Source organism: Cydia amplana, chromosome 5 (genome assembly GCF_948474715.1).
Source record: "Cydia amplana chromosome 5, ilCydAmpl1.1, whole genome shotgun sequence".
In the NCBI taxonomy this organism is placed as follows: domain Eukaryota; kingdom Metazoa; phylum Arthropoda; class Insecta; order Lepidoptera; family Tortricidae; genus Cydia; species Cydia amplana.
In genome coordinates, this window is record NC_086073.1 from 12,539,377 (window position 1) to 12,560,606 (window position 21,230).

At 35.0% G+C, this 21,230-nt stretch overlaps 1 protein-coding gene across 1 annotated transcript; it reads left to right on the plus strand.

Moving 5' to 3' along the window:
* Window positions 1–493: 493 nt before the first annotated feature.
* LOC134648252 (uncharacterized) lies at window positions 494–20,301 on the plus strand. The gene is made up of 14 exons (XM_063502740.1): window positions 494–546; window positions 804–951; window positions 1,377–1,536; window positions 2,134–2,263; window positions 3,462–3,593; window positions 4,082–4,192; window positions 4,278–4,380; window positions 4,678–4,828; window positions 8,162–8,328; window positions 9,249–9,408; window positions 10,838–11,009; window positions 18,947–19,147; window positions 19,379–19,484; window positions 20,121–20,301. Exons 2-14 carry the CDS (start codon window positions 816–818, stop codon window positions 20,270–20,272), a joined length of 1,881 nt encoding a protein of 626 aa, XP_063358810.1. The 5' UTR covers window positions 494–546; window positions 804–815; the 3' UTR covers window positions 20,273–20,301.
* Window positions 20,302–21,230: the final 929 nt, after the last annotated feature.

The following is a 21,230-nucleotide window of genomic DNA, read 5'->3' on the forward strand; positions in this document are numbered from 1 at the left end:
CTTGTTATTAATTTAGTTCAGTATTTGTAATGTGGTACCTCTGTATATAATTATTTATTATGTAAATAAATGTTTTAACACAGAGTAAATATATTTAAAGAAATATATATATATGTGTTTGATTCTATAAAACGAGACCTTGTATAATATTTTCATCAAGATTTAAGCGGCGTATCGTAATAAGTTGTAATTTTAAAATAAAGTTACAAATGTAGTACGTAATTGTTTTCCATCGTATTTTCTCGGAAACGTTCGTATTTGTCATGCTACTTCCTTCAACCTCAATATTTTTTGTACCGAGACTGACTGAAATAGCAAGACAAGTTCGTACGTTTCCGTGAAAATATTATGGAAAATAATTGTACACTACCTATCCTCTCTACTGGGTTGCGAACCTAGTCATTGACACGTTCTAGGATTCAGTAGGATATTCTGCTGTCAGCCAGGCTTCATTTGATAACGATATCAATCGTAATTTATCAGTTAGTCGATACACACCGGCAAACACGGCGGTGGATAGTGATACGCGGATAACTTTCGTCAGTTGTAAGTTTTTCTACAAAATATTTAAAAGCATTTGATTTGTTTAATATGATAATAAAGTGCTTGCACGTTTATATCATTACAAACTTGTGTCTAATGAAAAACATAGTACTAGAAATCATAAGTAGTTTTTTGTCATGTGAGTGACTTATCGAGAAGTTTTCATAGATTAAATCTACAATATACCATACAATCTTTAAGTATTGCACTTAACAACTTAAATTTTTATTTTTTAAATAAATAATAATTATTATTTCCAGTAAGACACGAAGATGATCCGTGAACTGCCTCCCACTTTAGCTAAGATAGCTAAAGATGAGTTGGGTGAAAATCCAAAAAGGACACAAGAAGACGTGCAACACCTGAAGGAGTGGATCACAAAGCAGCCACATTTGAAGGCTCGGACGGGTACGTGCTTATCTTACTGTTTGTTAATGATAAATATCGATCAAATTTAAGTATTATGGATACGACGACACAAACAAAGAGAAAAACCTATAGATAAGAAAGTACCTACTAAAATAATATATGTTAAGTGTAAGTATCTTAATAAGATTTACCATAATCTAAGCAATCATGTAGCTCAGATCCTGTTAGGCTTTGGCAAAATGAATATTGACACTGAAATTCGGAGGCCTGAAGTTGTCACCATTTTATTTAGGTACTTTTCTTACAAGTTTAATTACAACTGGGCTTATAGTAGTCACGTCGTTCGCGCGCAATAAATACCATGATCTGACTGATTTTTCAATGTCACTTACGGTTATTTATTATGTCTGCTGGAGCAGAATAGGCCCCCAGAAACTTATTTATTATTGATTTGTTTTTTACAGATGATCAGTGGTTGCTAGCCGTCCTGAGAGGCTGCAAGTTCAGTCTGGAACGAGTTAAGAAGAAATTGGATTTGTATTATACGTTGAGAACAACGGCACCTGATGTAACTCTTCGCCTTAAACCTACTGAAAATAAGTTTCTGGAGTTTCTCAGACTTGGGTTAGTTGTATCATAAATATTATTAGACAATGTATTTTAAGAGGTAACGAGTATAAACGGAGCTCGGATAGGTAATCGCAAAAACAAATACGGTAACAGAAAAAAGGCGCAAACTTTTGGACATTAGTGGGTTCCGACAATATAATTTAGAAATCAATTAAAAATCACAGTAAACAACGCGGATTTAAAATATCTTGTTCTACTTTCGAGTAACAACTGGCTTGCGATGATATGTCGGAGCTCTGTTTAAAAAATTAACGTAGGTAACTGTTTATTTGTTCGTATTATTAAATTTTCGTAATGGATTGCAATTAAATAATTAATAATTATTATGGGACAATTTACACAAATCGACCTAGGTCCTAGTCCCACAGTAAGGTTTGTGTCGTGGGTACTAGTCGACGATGTAGGTATGAATAATGGACAGATATAAAATATAAATAAATAGGTAATTAAATACAGAGAAAACATCCATAGCTCAGGAACAAATATCTGCGTTATCACGTAAATGGATTCGAACCCGGGACTTGTTTCGTAGGCAGGGTCACTACAGACTAGGCTAGGAGGCCGTTTTTTATTTGGAACATTATATTTCAGAACTGTTGTCATCCTTCCCGAGGCGACTCAGAAGCTGTCACCGTGCATCATTCTTATCCGCCCAGGCTCCTACCACCCTAACACACATAATGTAGCCGACATCATGTGTATCTTGATTTATTTGGTGCAAGTAAGTGACTATTTTTACAAGCTTTTATTTACTTTCACCTGTCCCGTTGTCTGTCAGTCTGTAATCAAATCTTGCAAGTTAAATTTGATCCACTTCCCGGTTTCCGATTGAGCAGAAATTTTGCATACACATGTAAGTCGGGTGACAATGCAATATTATGGTACCATAGAGCTGATCTGATGATGGAGACAGGAGGTGGCCATAGGAACTCTGTGATGAAACAACGCAACCTAATTGTGTTAGGGATTTTTAGAATTGGCTCGATGAGTATTAGTTGTCAGTCGTAAGAAAAGTACAGTCAGCGATAAAAGCTTGTACCGAAAATGAAATTTTTGCCAAAAACTTATTCTTAATAAATACGTCTGGACTAGAGTGAGGTACTTTATTTTACGTACTTTTAATACTTAATATTAACTAAGTTTAGATATGCACTTTATAATTACCTTTACTTGTTTCTGCCCGCGTCTTCGTCTGTGAAGAATGATGATTTCTGTAATTATAAATAATCACATCAATGTATTGTCCCGAGATTGAAAATATCTCTATACCAAAAATAATGTAAATCAGTTCGGCGGTTTAAGCGTGAAGAGGTTACAGGCAAACAGTTAGTTTTTTTAATATGTATGTAATATGTATTTTTAACAGATGTACGATAAAAAATTAAATACTACAATAATTTGAAATAGGTAAATACGTACTTATCTAATTGTATTACCAAAGAAACTCATTTTATTTATTGTTTGTCTTATACCTTTCAACAAGCAATTCTTGTTTTTTTATTTATTTATATATATATTTTGGGGATCTCGGAAACGGCTCTAACGATTTCGATGCGAAAAATCGATCCAGCTAGGTCTTACCTCTGGGAAAACGCTCATTTTTGGGTTTTTATATGTTTTCCGAGCAAAGCTCGGTCTCCTAGATATTTAAGTATTGAAATGTAAAAATAAAAAAAACAATTAAATATGTAATATTGGGAGTTTAAAACTTTATTTACAAACATAAACATATAAAAACAGAAATAATACCTAAAAAATTAAAATTAACTAAAACTATCTACCTGCAAATAAAATATGGGAGCTAGCTCGGCGCCGGATGGAAGGGTGCCCAGAAGGCTGGTGGCGTTGCCGCGCTGAATGAAATATTTGTATTTGAAACGTAATATTTCAATACTAACGTTTACAATAATATTTTGCAGATTTTGGTCGTAGAAAGCGATGCGGCGACGGTATTGGGTACGAAGATCGTGGTAGATTACCAAGGAGTCACCATGGCTCACCTGGCGCAGGCCAACCCGACATTACTCAAGAAAATGATAGCTGTTAGCCAAGTATGTAATTATTTAGGTATAATTATTATAATATACTAAAAACCAATGCCCGTATTTCTGTACCGAGTGTATCCATTGTGTAGAATAAGTAAGTACATTTTGTAAACAAGAGATTTGAGCTTTCTTTTTGATTCACCAAGGGCACCGAGAAAAAACTAGCAATAGATACATATGCGTTTTATTCTGCATGTATGTACATAGGTACTTATAAAAAAATTAACAATGTCAATTTTTAGTACATAGTTCACATACCGGCAGAATGATAAAAAATATTTTTTCTCAACCCGAAAGTTACGCTTACATAGCAAGTTTTTGGATGTATCAAAATTAAGCGCATTAAAATCACAATTTTTTCTAACATTGGGGAATAGAAAACACAATACATATACCTATATACGCTTTTCGGAAGCTGTTTCAGCTATTTTGCATTTTGACAGAGACTCTGCGATTCAAACATTTTCAATCTAAACATTTGTTACCATTTGCAGGACTCAATGCCCCTACGGTTAAAAGGTAGCCATCACGTGAACCTACCCGCTGGAATTGAAGCCATTTTTCAACTAATCAAAGGACTCTTAAATGCAAAAGCGAGAGATAGGGTAAGTACCTACAGTAAATAATAATAAACATATTTTGTTAATATTCGTATAGAATGATATATAATCAGTGTTTGTTTATTTTAAGTTGAAGATACACAAACATTACGAAGAATTAAGGGAATTTGTACCGCAAGAATCTTTACCAAAAGAATACGGAGGCAGTGGCGGAAGTATTGCGGAAATAACAGGTAAGATGGAAGCAAAACAATGCAACAGACAGGTAACAGCTAATTTTAGATGATGCCTTTGAGATAAGATTCCACATTGCCAGCATGGACAGGTTAATATGTTTTCACCACACGAGCCGGTAAAGGCTCTCTTGATTGAATAAAAACTGATGAGATAGTTGCATTTTATCCACATATGGGGCAAAGTAATCAGATACAATTTTTGAGTAATTTTCTTATGTTTTGTGACCTCTACTATGCCCGTATTTTATTGTTGAACTTTCGAATCAGAATAAACAGTTGAAATTAATTTTACAGAAAAATGGGTGTTGAAAATGGCAGAATACAAGTCATGGATGCAGCAGGAAGAGACCCTCGGCACAGACGAGTCGCGGCGCGCCGGAGCGCCGCGCACCGCAGAGGAAATGTTCGGCGCGGACGGATCATTTAGAAAACTCGACATTGACTGAATATTTCCAATTGTAGTTTCCAAAAACAGTTTTCCTAAAAATATGTATGTTAAATAAATATAGTATGTTTGGATTAGGTAGGACATAATACAAATAATTCAATTGATACCTTTCACAACTCACATAGCTCTAAATTTTGTCTCTTGTTTATATAGGCTAGTTCTACTCTTTGCAAATCTCGGCGGAGACTACTTTATTGACATCATTATTAATAGATACCTGCCTACTGCCAGAAGACCGAGATGTCTAAGGGCCTGTTAATTTACACATTGATTAGTGTTTAGTACGAGTACATTTACTACTAAATGCAAGTTGCAAAAGTAATTTTAACGTATGTTTACATCGGGCCTAATGTGGCCGACGTTACACAGGGGCTACTCGCAGTTGTAGCGTGACGATAATATGACTAATTACCTATATTGACACACCACAAATGAAGGCTGGTTTCCAATTTCCAAATTTGCTCTCCCACAAACAATTTTCACGAGTTCCCTATATTTCGGCGTAGATGTATTATTCATGTCATCTTCTCGGAGTCACAAAAACAAATATACCTACATACTTACATAGTAAATAAATACCCCGTAAACAATAGCAACAGTACCTACCTATCGTGCTCCATACACGCTCGTGATGTTATTAATCTTTAATTACTTATTACCTACCAAACGCCAGTGTTTTTATGGTTCTTTGGATGTTCAGGCCGGAATAAACATGCGCATGGTTGCCATGGTTCAAATGAAATTTGTCTTATAGCAAAGAACGAGTGAGCACGACAGGTATTTTGAAGTAAATTGTTATTTATTTGAAAGATACTGACCATGGGGCATGGCGTAGATAGCCGTCTGGGGTTATGAATCGTGATGTGACACGAAGCTACGAATGTTGGCACGATAAGACAACCTTTTATCTACACATATTATTATAATAGGTCACATAGCTACATTACCACCAGTAGGTACTTACTGTACTGGTATAGTAGTGCAGTAGTGTATATGTCGCAGTACGATAGATAAAGCCGTTATATAATATAAAGGAATATGATTATAATACGTACTATACGGCATATAACTATATCCCTAATAGGGATATAACTATACTTCCGCCGCACCGCCACACTCCTACCTACAATTATTTCACTAAACTTAATCCAGTAATATAACTATAATTATCACTAAACTAAAGACGTATTATAGTTATATGTATTCCTAGTAAGATAGTAATGAATCGCTTTCGTATAACTATGTTACGACATATAATTATATCCCTAGGGTTATAACTACAGGGTGGCCAACTTAGAGGTACATACAACTTTTTTTTGCCGCCATTTTATTTTGGCGGCAAATATGACAGTTATTGCATGAAAATTAGTTTGTGTAGATACGGCAAATTTATTATGGAGCGTTTTACGACGGAACAACGTGTTTTAATCATTAAAAACAATAGTAACATTAAAAATAACGTTTCCCGGTCGATTAATTTCGAGAAACGGTGACATTGACTGGCCCCCAAGATCGCCTGATTTAACAGCTCCTGACTTTTTTCTGTGGGGCTATCTAAAGGGACGTGTCTATGCTAATAGGCCAACGAACCTTCAGCAATTAAAACAAAATATTCGAAACACTGTCGCTGAGATAACGCCAGAAATGTGTGAAAAAGTTATGAAAAACGCGATGAAAAGGGTTCGCATCTGCCATGCTGCTAGAGGTGGACATATGTCTAACATTATTTTCCATGTGTAATTGCTGACCCTACATATTATATTTAACAAGGAATACTTAATATTTTTTATGTTTTATAGAATAAAATTTCAAAAATAAAGTGTATACCTCTTATTTGGCCACCCTGTATATAACGGCTTTATCTATCGTACTGCGACATATACTTCGTTTTTTTTAGCATTAGAAAGAAGGTAAGCGATCTTGACATGACTTTTACTTGAAAAACGCTTTTTAAAAATCAGTAACTATTACTTATGAAAGCAGAAGAATATAAATGATCGTATTAGATTCATAATTGTTACATATTTGCCATTATTTATTTTTAAAACGTGTTTTTCAAAAAAAGACACGTCAAGATTGTTTACCTTATTTCTAATGCTAAAAAAAAAACGAACTATAGTAGTGTATAGTAGGTAGTGGTAGTGTTTATCTATTTCTCTTTAGATAAGGGTTAAATAACACTGGTTCAAATGAACATACAGTGCCTAGTAAAATGTAGATATCAAGGTCTGGAGACTATTATTTTCCTCGCCAATTAAGAATAACTGCGGCAAGAGTAGGTACCTGCATAAGTGCATCCACCCTTTGATATACATATAAATACTTGTTCTTATTTCTAGATTAGTTGAACTAGGCCCTTACCTTTACCTTATGTTATAAAGTTATTGAACTTATCTACAGTTAAATAAGGTATTATGTATTTACTTATAGATCTACCGTTTAACTAAGGCGGTTGGTAAGAAGTTATTCTAGTCAGCTACAGATTGGTTGAAGGCTTGGCTTGGCAAATTTATATTATAATAAGTACTTATTTAAGTAACAATGTAATATCTAAAACTAGTTTTAGTCTAAGTACATACTTATCAATTATATCATATATCAGTAAATCATATTTTGAGATGAATCATTTTTCTGTTTTTGTTTGTAGGTAGACAAACTGTCTGATTTGTCTGAAGCAAGAAATATATCGACCGTATTACCAATATTACCATACTTAATCCTTGGAATCGGTTTTGTGCTCTCAGTGTCTGTCTATCTAGCCCGCAGAACGCACGTAGGAAGCACTATCTAATCACCTCAGTGATAGCCTATACAGTCGCGTCGCGACAAAATTATCACGATCCCAGTTTGGTGTTAACCGGTCTTGACTTCGGTTGGTGAATGATTTTGTAAACATTTTTCAGTGAAATATTATATGCCGCTCGAAATATGAATTTGCTGCATAGTTAGCGCAGCGTTTGGAAACTTGTCACGTTCATATGTAAGTCTCTTCATAAAGTACTACATAGATTATCTATTATTGTGTAAACATTTGCGCTGATAAATGGCTGATAATGGATATTCATGTGCTTAATAACATAGTTTATTAACGAAACGTATTTTAGTTAACCTTGGCCTATAATATAACAAACATACTTAATTAGGTACGATATAATAATAAAAATGATTACTTACAGTTGAATTGAATACCGCCCGCTTCTAGTCTTAATCGTCATTATGTACCTATATTCATAATAAACCAACCTATTAAAATATATATTAGTATTTAGTGTTTTTGTGGTGTTTAGGTTTTTTTTTGTGTTAAAGGTGAAGCCACTGAAGATAAACACATTACCGTCATAAATTAATTATCAAAATGACGATTCGACCACTGCCTGCGGCACTCAAGAAGAAAGCAGCGAAGGAAATAAATGAAGATGATCGCAGAATAGCGTCTGACATCATGGCGTTGAGGCACTGGCTAATGAAACAGCCGCATCTTCATGCAATACAGCCAAGTAAGTAAGTGATATCGAAGAGAATTTGAGACACTCTATTCTTTTTGGTGATATTAATATGTGAAAATACAAAATATAATAAATAATTAAACCACGAGCATGGCGCGAGGTTCGAAAAGTGGAACCAATTTTAAGAGTTGCGAGGGTTTCAAGGCACGGGTTAAACAAACATTGCTACGGAGTGAAACACAAAATTTTACATCAAATTAACGTTATAAAATATTTAGCATTCAAAATCATAGGTAATTTAAAAGTTCCTCCGGCGACATAAACATTTAATGAGAAAGTCCTCAACTGGAATCATTTTTCTACCTGCTATACTAGGAGAAAATCCTCAACTGGAAACTTTTTCTACCTGCTATATTGGACGATATTTCCTTGTAGAGAAAACCACAAGTTAGATTTATATTTGTAGCCTTGAATATCATCTAGAGAGAATACGTTTTAATTATCTCATTTAGTGTTCTCATTATCATTCGATTACAGCCTGGAAAAACACAAAAAATGCCGATGTAATGATTAGACCATTTTCTAAACATTATTCAAACCGTAAAGTTCTTTATGAAAATTTTTTACAGTACCTAATTAAATCGATAAGAAGTTTAATAAAGTATACCTATCTAGTACTCTACCCGTAATTAGTATGTTTATTAGTCGAGTCATTGTTTTGTATTTTACCATAGTGTTCCGTGTTCCGATCTGACAGCGCCATCTGTGTTCATTACTCCATAGCTCGTAGGCGCGTAGCAGTTACAGTCGCTATTGGTACAACTTTTACCGACAACATGCCGACCAACGGCATTCTGACAACAAACATTTTTTATTAAGGTAGTCCTGAACAATATTGTTAGATGGCGCTAATTAGGAAATTTTTGAACTTATGGAAGTAGTTATACTCATAATTTTTACTAAAATTTCAGATGATCAATGGCTGCTGGCATTTTTACGGGGATGCAAGTTCAGCCTAGAGCGTACTAAGGAAAAACTAGATATGTATTATACTTTAAAAGGGTTGGTGCCAGAGTTTTTAACTAACAGAGATCCAATGGATTCGAAGATTCAAGACATACTAAAATTAGGGTAAGAAAAGTTTACACTGAGTGCGTTATTAACCTTTTCGACGCCGTGTCAAACACAAAAGCTGTCACGCTGTCGCCACGTCACCGAAGTGTCAAAACTGAAATTGAACTTTAAGCATATGCACGTAGGTCTATGTTGCTCTGTGATATGTATGTGACCGATTAATCGGTCTGGTGTTGAACCTACGGTGCGGATATATCGGTATCGGTCATTGGAGTCCAAAAGGTTCATAACATGTAAGGCACATAAATAGTACCTACCTACACTTGTTAAGAGAGCCTAATGTTGTAAATTTAAAGTACTAATTAACCCTAATACATTCAAGGTTACAGTCGCTAATGATTCTTTTAAAGTACCTATTCCTAGTATGCATGTAATACATCATTCACATAGTTGTAATCGTACCTAATATCTGGCGTCCCATTGAAGAAAACTTGTAACATGGAACAAGCCAACATCTTTTTTCAATAAAAGGATACGTTTGGTATAATAAATGTATTTTGTTTACTTTTTTGTTTATCAATTCACATGTTATAAGTTTTCATGAAACAGGCATCTAATAAGCAATACGTAAACGGACAATCAGTTTTCTTTGTAGAATCTAATAAATATGAACAACATGTTATTTACGAAAAAAAACGCGCCAACATTACCTGACTCCCCTATATTAAGTAGTTTTATAAATATGTATACCTATTTAACATTATGTAGGTAACCTATTTTATTCTGTAGAGCTATTGTAGATACTTTTGACGTGTACCTAATCTTTTCTGCTAGGTATTATTGATGCTTCATATTATAATCATTAGATATGTCTTTTCCATCACGGAACAATGGTATTTCGGACATATGGGAGGAGGTCGCTACTCCCCAATAGCTCGCCAGAAGGCCTAAGATGGCCGGCTCTTTATCATTTGTCACCATGCCTGTCACGTTCTAACAAGTATGTAAGTGCGAAAGTGACGCATGACATGACATGACAGTTGACAAAACTCGACCATGATACCGCTGCTGAAGTTGCCTGCTTTCATTACTGCTTTCATTACCTGTCGTGATTGTTTCATCGGATGGTCTCACCGGAAGATCAGCGCTGGAAATCGCCAGTAACATGCTGAGGTGAGACCATTTCGTCGCACTTTCTCCTTTTTTATATTTCTCTGCTTGTAGGTATAATTTTCTTTTTTTGTGTTTGTGCTCACGAATAAAAATATTTCTATTCTATTCTATTTTATTAGTTGTTAGTTTCAAGCTGGTCCTGACGTCTATTGTAAGTACCTGAAACCGCACATGCTACTTACCTGCATAAAAATGGTTCAATGGAAAAATATCTTGAGCGAGTTTTCCTTACAATGTGTTAACCGTTAACCGTAATTGAATTCCTCCTTTTTTGGAAATACTATGTATAGTAAGAACATTATTTTTCTTTTAGTCTCTTTTTACCACTGAAGAAATGTCAGGGCGAAGATTCATCACGCACCTGTATCGTGAGGGTCGGGGTGTTCGATGCCTCCAAGTATCACCTGACGGACGTTTTGAAGATTGCCTTTATGATCACGGAGATCATGATGCTGGAGGACGACAATTTCAATGTGGCTGGCGAGGTACAGAGGGCCTACCGCGAATCACGTTCCTCGTGTTGCCTCTCTGTCACACTTACGTACAAATTTACAAGTACGACAGAGACGCAACACTTCGAACGTGGTTCGCGGTAGGCCCTCAGGGTCATTATAGACATGCTGTGATTTACGGTATTACGAAAAGAGACATGAGATAGATAAGAAATAATATTGTCCAAAAATAGGTCCAACTTGGCTCAGAACATAAAACGGTATGCATGTAGTTGTCACAAAGACAGTAAAAGCTACAACCCGTACAACTATAAATACAGGATACCCGCCTGTAAACCAAATGGCATACCCACAAATTTCTGATAGTAAAATTTGATATATTTATTTTAACGAATTCTTTCTTCTATTTATTCCTCGAAATACGAGTATTAAGAACCTAAATAAATCTGAACTACCTACGTCATAGCAAATTGTTGTGTTAAGGGGACGGTATATGACGTTTTCGATTTAGACCTCACTTTGTGCAATCAATTTGTTCAATGAATGATTAATAACTGCATTAAATTATACGCAAATCTGTTCACGAAGAAGCCGTGTACCGGCTCTTCACGCCATATTTTTTTTTATTTCCTGTAATTCTCTACAAATCGACACTAAAAGTGTCCAAAAATCAAAATATGGAGTTCCGTTTGAGCAAGACGCATTACAGTTTTGTCTTTGACAGTAATTGAGTTGTTGTGGGATTTTGAAGGCTAGATAACTAAACTACCAGATTATTATCTACTTATATTTTTACTCACAAATACAACACAGAAATTCAATCCCAAATGTAAACTTTCGTATAATTTCCATACATTGACGACATCACTCAAAACTCTTCTTCGAGTCAGATGGCCGTTGGCCTTGCATCGAAGCAGACGTGTACATCGTCATAGCTCGTTTTTGACATTAATAAAGACATTTCATCATATACGCATACGAAAATGTATACCAGTAGATAAATTGTATTTCATAAAATAGGGTAAATAAATATAATCACGTCGAGCTCCAGTCAAATTTTAAATGTGAGTTGTTGTTATTTACGGGTCGTAACGGTCGAAAACAGCAGTAAATTATCCTAAAACAATACGATTACAATCGAATTTAAGTAACTTGTTCCTTCAAAACCCGCTTAAAATGAAAAAAGTTTAAAGACTCGTTTTACTGATTGGGATTGATTTTCATTATGCTGGTATCAATTTTGCGTCATTATAAAAATGTATATGACTTCTGTACGTCAATGACTTTTGATGTCAATTAATTGTAATCTTGTATTTATGTTAGAGAATATTATATGTTCATTTAAATATTACTCATCTATTAATACGAAGCGTAATTCGTTTAATACCTAAAGACTTGCAGTTTCTACACCTACTTTGTTGACGTTCGTTCCGTCTATGTATGCGATTACGTAACGTGCTGTTCTGATAATCTTCAAGAATCAAGATAATTAATAACGGCAAGACCAGCATTTAGTACCAGCGAGTTTTGCGGATTTGGAGACCGAGATGAAGCTTACAGGCCAATATCGCTGCGGCCTGGCCTGCTTATTGTTATGTGTATAAATCGAATGTTATATTAATTTACTATAAAAAACAATGTTTTATTTCAATGACATTCTGTGCGTAGAGGTATGTATGTTTCGGTGATTATAAGAATTATGTCCACACAATAATCGTGCAAAGCAGAGACTGCATTATTTCTTTACGGTATAAGCGGTAAGGAAAAACTCATTGGTATCCTGGCTCGTACCAATGAGTTTTTCGGAACTTATGTACGAAATATCATTTGATATTTACCACTAGCTTTTCGGTGAAGGAGGAAACATCGTGAGGAAACCTGCATACTCGTAGTGCATACATTTGCGAAGAAATTCAAAGCTGTGTGTGAAGTCCCCAATCCGCATTGGGCTAGCGTTGAGATTATTGTCTATACAGGGTGGTCCAAACCGTGACGTCCAAAAATCGTGGGCTATCATAATGTACCCCATATGTATGTTAGCCGATTTTTCGTAGTTTTCAAGTTATGATTTTTTAAGCTTTTAACTTTTCCTATGTAGGTAATATTCTCCGACCGTCCTTAGTCTGGGACCGGTCTGAAAACCAGCGCCGGGCACCTAGGCCCGGCACACGCTGAGACTGGAACCCTTTGCCTAATACAAAGATCTTCTCACTTTTGTTTTGTATATGATAACAACTGTTTTATTTTATTATGTAAGTAATTCTAACTCTATTTTATGTTCATGTATGTGGCAATAAACAATTCTTATTCTTATTCTATTCTTATTCTTATTCCTATGAAATTCCGGGGTTCCCATACAGAGTGGCTGAAAAATAACTGCATTCCGTTGCCAGGGAGGTGTTGGGATTATACTGAGCAACTTTTATTATGGGACCAACCCCGAAATCGCGAAAAAAAAATTGGCTTTTTATACATTTTGGCTAGTCCATTTTCTATGGAAGGGTAATTTTTTTTCGCGGTTTCGGGGTTGGCCCCATTGTAAAAGTTGCTCAGTATAATCCCAAAACCTCCCTGGCAACGGAAATGCAGTTATTTTTTAGCCACTCTGTATGGGAACCCCGGAATTTCATATGAAAAGTTAAAAGTAAAAAAAAATCATAACTCGATAACTACGAAAAATCGGCTAACATACATGGGGTATATTCTGATAGCCCACGACGTGAGGAATCTAAAAAAAAATTTTTGGACGTCAAGGTTTGGACCACCCTGTATATAGGCTGAATTATTATTATTATTTATAGGCGGTACGGTACCGTTATTATTTATCAATACCGCTTCGTTTTGAAGGTACTATACCTGTTGAAATATAAAGTACGGTACCGGTATAAAATTGCAGCAGGTACAACAATTTTTTATAGGTGTACAGTCAGCTGCAGAGAAAAGGTACCACCCCTGCATACAATCTTCTATGCAGGGGTGACCTGCAGCTGACTGTACCTAAACCATCACTGACCGAGCGTAGGCGAAGGTCTCCGTTTCAGCTTGGGCAAAAATACTTTCGTTTGTTCGAATGTTCTCCTTTGCATATCACATTTCTCAAATATCTCGAGAAAATTTGTAAGCAGGTTCGGTAGTTGGATATAATTACTCGGTTTCTTTTTTTTTTTATAAGTTCTAATAGGCAGAGATTGTCATAAAGGACTTAAGCGACAGTAGGGTCTGTGGTACTTAAGACCATTGTGATTATTCGTAGTGTCCGACCGAAGATTCGGTTTCGGTTTCGGTTTCGGCCATAAAATCATGTTTCGGCCGTAGTTTCGGTTTCGGCCAAAAAACGGCCGAATCTTTCGGCCTGGCCGAAACATACGAAATAGTACTTCGTATTATGAAACTAACTATGTGACAAAGACCAAAAGTTGGCGAGCAAGTAGGACAACAATATTTATATATACAGAAATTTGTGTTTCGGTCGGACACTAATTATTAGGTACTTACTGATTACGCTGCGCCGCGTGGAACGTGAGGTGCGTTGGGGTAAGTACATACAAATCATTCAAGAAAAAAATCCCTTTTAAGATCACTCGTGTGTCTGCCCCTAATAGACTAATTCAATTGAAATTTGGTACACATTTTTCACATATGACAAAGAGTCGGTGATCCAAAGATGGACTAGTAACGTAAATAAATAAACTTTTAACTTTGCGGCCATTTTTTTGTATCGTGTGATATATCAGATATTAAATTGTAAGATATTTACTAATAATAAGCATTGGTCACGTAAATTATTTTTAGTCTTTTTTTGCAAGTATGAATGATATAGAACATTATTTCAATTATTTTTAAAATTAAGCCTATCCAAAGGCGACTTGGAAGATGTGTCATGGGGATCTATATTCGTTGGGTGAAAAACAAGTTTTTTTGTCTAATTATCGTTTAAAACACAATCGATCGGCAATAACGCGGGCACATAAAACAAAAAACTTCTTTTTTCACTCATAAAACTCCTTAAACCTAATAAGAGCTAAACAAAAACAAGTGCGAGTCGGACTCGCATTCTAAGGGTTCCGTATATTAAGTCCGTCTCACGCTTGACTGCACATTTCTTATAGATTTTCCTGACATATATAGGTAAAGAACTACTTTGTGTATTTTTTTCAAAATTTTAGATCCAGTTGTTTCGGAGAAAGTGGGCGGAGAATGATCATTTTTTGCCTATTTTCATGAATAACTGCTGAACTATTAATCCTAAAATTATAAAAAAGTTATGTTTGAGATTCTTACAATGAGCTCTTTTATTTGATATGTAACACTATATAGTTTAAAAAACATATTTTTTAATTTTTTCATTTACCCCCCCCAAAAATGGCTACCGTATTTCAAATTCTCTAAAATACATTTTATTTACGTTACACGTCCATCTTTGGGTCACAAATTTACATTTGTGTGCCAAATTTACATATGTGTGCCAAATTTCAACTGAATTGGTCCAGTAGTTTCGGAGAAAATAGACTGTGACAGACGGACGGACAGACAGACAGACGCACGAAGAATTATATGTATATGCACTTATCCCAACGCACCTCTCGTTCTACGCTGCGCGGGGTTCATTGCCGCTTCTACCGCCGTAAGTGTAAGTACAACTACATCATCAAGGCTACGATCGAAGATAATCAGTTCAGCACTGAAATAATAGCGGTGGAATGCCAGTATAATATTTAATTATTTATTTTAATTTTATAAATTTAATAGCAAAATAAATAGCGAATATAGGATACTCGTACAAGTAAATCTGTAAAGATCTTAGGGGTACATCAGCCGACATATATTATTAAATTTTATTTTGTCGGCCTTAATTAAATTTCCACCCTGCCGAAACTTTATTTATTTAAATTTTTAATTGAATTGATTTTTCGCCTTATGAATAACCGTATAGAGTAGTAAATAACATTTTACATCTGACTTAATGACATCTGGGTTTATTCGGTTTAACTTTACAAAACGCGTATCTCGACAAAGCCATAATATGCAGAAAATAGTTAACAATCAAATGAATTAAATTAGAATTTAAATACGTCACGTGTGACATGAACAGACAAGGAGAGCAAGATTTAATGTATTGTTTCTCTTTCTTCTTTCAATGGAACGTTTTTACAGTTTCTGTTCCTCAAAAGAGGTCAGTGGTTAACACTAAACTCAAAACGCAATCTTAAAAAAACTTGATGGGTCAATGACCTGTCCCAGTAAAGTGAGGTAGTGTGCGTGAAGTGCGCTTGTGTGTGAAATGGGGTAAATTGACAGAATCTGAAAATTTACCCACCTCTACCGTCACCTTAAGAGGCCGGTATCGATTTTAGTTGCAAAAATGTAAAATTGATAGATTTAGTCGATGAAATTGTGCACCTTTTGTTACGTAATAGAAATAACAAGTACTGGTATCTTTTAGCACGTCTTCTTATCTGGCATTTGTACAGATCATTTTTTTGAAAACTGGCTCACTAAATTAGTAATGATTTTTTTTTCGATGGACGTTTAGGTAAACGCGCGTAAAGCACTGATTTAGTCGATCTTATTTGTAAATTTCGTAAAGTTTGGACTCCTAAAAATGGTAATTTTGTATTACACATATCCTGTACTCCAACTTGCATAGCCTACATTTTTGTTATATGATATTGAACAAGAGTAAATGAAAGTTAGACGAAATCAATTTTTACCAGAAATTACTTCAAAACAAGTGAACATTTTTCGTGAAAATCGACTTAATTTCAACGTAATTTTGATACTTAAACAATCTACAACATTTCCTGAAACTGTTCTTATACATCATTTTTTATAATTTATAACTATAATTTATTGATGAATTTTTAAAAACTGCCCCTTAGCGTCATATATTGCCGGTGACGCACGCTCGGGACCTTATTATTAAAAGACAAGATGAGAAGACGTGTTAATAGAAACCAATACTTGTTATTTAGATATTACGTAACAAAAGGAGTGCAATTTCAAAGACTAAATCTATCAATTTTACATTTTGGCTCTAAAATCGTTAACGGAGCCTCAAAGATCTTCAAATTACGGTATTTTCCGAAAACATCATTTAAATGAAGTAATTTGCATAATTTGAAGCTTATTGAAATAAATCAATTAGTTAATATCCAATTCGTAACGTATTATGCACTTGGCTATAGGTATAAAGTACCATTTATATTTGTCTAATTTAGTGGCTCACCGTAACATTACAGCAGATGAAATCTACCTAATGCATAATAATTATGTTTTAATTACAAAAGTAGACTGGTTTACAATCATGGCAGTATGAACCTGTCGAAATTGGGAATATCGCAAATATTCCTATTTTAATGGGCCTCAATTTATACCAACTTAATAATGATTTATTAATTAATTCACTTCGTTTTCGTAGTTGTTATACTTTTCTTCGATATAGGTGAAAATCCGTCAACAGGGAGATTTTACATGAAAGATATGCCAAACTGTTTTTGTAGTGTTTTTTTTCTTCCCTAGACATTGAATGAAGATACTTATACATAAATCGAATAGAAAAGTATTAAATAACATAGCATAAACAAGAGATCACATATGACAAATATATATATCATCTTATCACCTGGAGTAATTAGGGATTAATTACTTACTCTGAGGATTAACCCGATGAAGCTTAGTTAGCCAATACATAATGGAGCTCAATAGTCAAGTAAAATTATATGCCTATACAGTGTGTGGCCTATAACGCGGGCAAAAAATTAAAACGTAGATTCTACTCCTCAAACTAAACAATGTTTGTTCAGCGACTTTTAAAAATAACTTGTGATTTGTATTTTAAAACACTTTAAAATTTAATCGAACACGCAATGTATTACGAAATTGATTATGCCTTTACGGTGACAAGACTGACGGGCAATGTCAATTAGACGGAATTTAAAGTACATTGAAAATATTATTTAGTTTGTTTGAAAAAGGGACAATTTTAAGACTACATAATTTCAAAAAGTTGTTGAACAAAAGTTTTATTGTTTGAGGAGTAGAATCTACGTTTTAATTTTTCGCCCGCGTTATAGGCCACACACTGTATATGTATATATATATCGAACGGAATCCAAAGGTTAATGCATACCTACACTATCTCATACTCGGGCACGGGCTCCCTCATGCATTGTAAGAGGTGGAGGAACATTTGAACGCCGTATGTGAATGTGAAGATAGTGTTAGATATAGTTAAAACGAATAAAGATCTTAATTTATATATATATATTTTTTCGCACTTATTTCGTGAATTTAAGTATTTGACATATTTATGCGTCATTCATGCACATTTCATGCATTAGTGTGATTACGTCAACGCTCGGAAATAAACGTTGATAACAGCCGAGTTTTCCCGACAGCGCTTCCTTTAATTTAACCATACTATGGTATAGGGTTATCAACACAGTTAAAAATTGTTATTTTTGATTTTTATTTAATTCGTGATTCTGGCCCTTACTAATCTATTCTATATAACTTAAACGACGCTATATTTCCGGGAAGGTCTTTCGTGGCGTTCCACCCTGTATATAATGGTGCACTCTGCTGCTTTCCTGAAATTATTTTGCATAGTCACATAGACGTTCATGCGGCTTGATTCATGTTCATGCATGTGATTAGAAAAGTATAACAAAACGATGTTGATTTGGGAAAACTGAAACCGTCTGTATAAAAGTTTTAAAAGTTTAAAACTCGGCTGTTGATGAATAATTAAAGTACACGTCCGAGTTCTCGTCACTGTTCATCTTTAGCATTAGCATGTCGAGCACTAGGCCATATAGTGAAACGCCTTTGCCCTCAGGTCCCTAACTAAAAATGAAACTACTAACTAAAAATTAAACTACTAACTAAAAATTAAACTTATTGAAAAGTAAAGCAATGTTAGTTGATATTCTTAAACACTAATTAATGAAATCCAATTTATTACTTCTCAGGAAGTAATCATCGACATGAAAGGTGTGGGCATCAGCGTGCTGAGCCAATGGACGCCAACGTTAGCAAAAAAAGCGATCTCCTGCTTCGAGAAGGCTTTCCCAGTGCGCGTGAGGTCCAACTACATAATCAGCACTCCACCGGGATTCGAGGCTGCGTATGCTATTTTAAAAACCTTCCTTGGAGAAAAACTGAAGAAAAGAGTGAGTATTTTAACATCAACCGCTTTTTGTTCCTCGGACTCCTTTAGGAAATCATCAAGATAAGAGACGAGTTAAAAGTAAAACTGACTTCATACATGAACCATTAAATCGAAATACAAGGACAGACGAATTATAGGCTAAAACTTTATTCTTGTGACCAATGCAGGTTAAGATACAATTTTACAGAAATTAAAGTTAATAAATGTAAGTATACTAATTAATTATTTTCAGATAAAGGTTTATAACAAGGACTACAAAGCTATATACCATGCCGTCCCTCAAGCAATGCTCCCGACAGACTTTGGAGGACAAGACGGATCTCTACAGGAATTGATTGGTAAATATCATTACAATGAGCTTCGCATTCAATTCGCTTGCTAGCGATAAGATCGCCTACCTTATTATTATATGTAATTTCTTTGTTACTTGTGTTTGCTTTGAGGCAAAAAATAATATTCATATTTACTTACAATGTAATTCGATTGTTCATCTTTTCACCTAAATGGAAATTGAATCTTCAACAAAACGACGAAATATTTACTGTACTTCAATCAGATACCGCTTGCAAGATTCTTATAGGAATATGTTTTTTTTTATCAGGTATAACAAATAAATGCCAAAAACGTAAAAAATCAATAAGACAATAATATAATAAAGGGCTTCTTGAAGTACGAAGTAGCTATCAGCGCCATTCGGGAAACGAATTAGCGATTCACTAGATATGAAATACCTAGTAAAGATATGTGACGTTCCACGGCAAAAGGTACCCTATGGCGGCTGGCGCTTACGCTATTATTAACGCCGCTCCAATATTCAGCCGGGGCAATGGTACCTTTTGCCGTGGAACGTCACATATCTTTACTATTTCATATCTAGTGAATCTCTAAATCATTTCCCAAACCGCGCCGTATGTCAGTGATGTTTTACACGTTCAACATTGAGATAATGATTTACACGATTCTTATTTTTGTAGATTACTGGAAGCTGAAAGTGGAGAACTACCGCGACTGGTTCGTGGCCCAGGAGACGGCTCAGTCAGACGAAGCCAAGCGGCCGGGCGCGCCCGCCACCTCCTCCACTCTGTTCGGCGTCGATGGCTCCTTCAGGACTTTGCAGTTCGATTGAGTGATTTTAAATAAAACGTATCAGTGCAAGTTGCTTCTTATTTAAACCTTTATATGTATGTCTGTACAGTCAGCATCAAATATGTAGTGCCGGCCAAAGTGGCCAAATATCGTAACACACATTTGTTAGACGGTCGGCCAAAAATGTGGTCTACCACCCTACGGTTGAGGTTCGTTTGAACGTTATGAGACAACAAGGTCGATTTGACATGAATGTCAGTGATAATTGTCAACCTTAGCGATCGTTAGATCTCGCAGAAACTTTTTTCTACCAGTATAGACTACTTTCTTGGCCCACTGTACCATACAAATAATCTAATTGATGCTGACTGTACATGTTGTATGTTGCATGCATGCCATGACGAACTGGGAATAATTTAAATCATATAAAAGTAATTTCTAAAAATATAAATAATTCAAGGCTTGATAACAAGATAGTGATAAGCAGTAAGTAGGTACAATTATCACTTCTAGTACTCGTAGAGTACGCTAGTCTAGTATTACTTAGTAGTGGTACGAGTTCCTACTTATATACCAACCTCAAAAAGTTATAACAGTAACTTACTAATTTAAAAATCTGCCCTAATGCGTACCATTGCAAAAAAATTTATCGTTTCCTTTATAGACCAAAATTAGTAAATACCTAATAGATTTGAAATATAAAACCTATATGGCCTGCTTAAGACAGATGAAAATGGTAAAATTGATAAGATGATAATGGACAATAACATACAATAAATTGTGTAAAAATATTTTCCATAAAGTGAATATCCAAGGAGGAAAACGGAGACTACGTTTGTATGGAGAAACTCTTAGCCCTTTTACGGTCCAGATTTAAAAAAAAAGACAATTCACGCCTCATCGCCTCTTCAAAGTCCTAAAAATTCTGTAAAAGAAAAAAATGATGATGATATTATAGGGTGGTCATTTTTGTCGTGTATGTAGGTACATATATACGT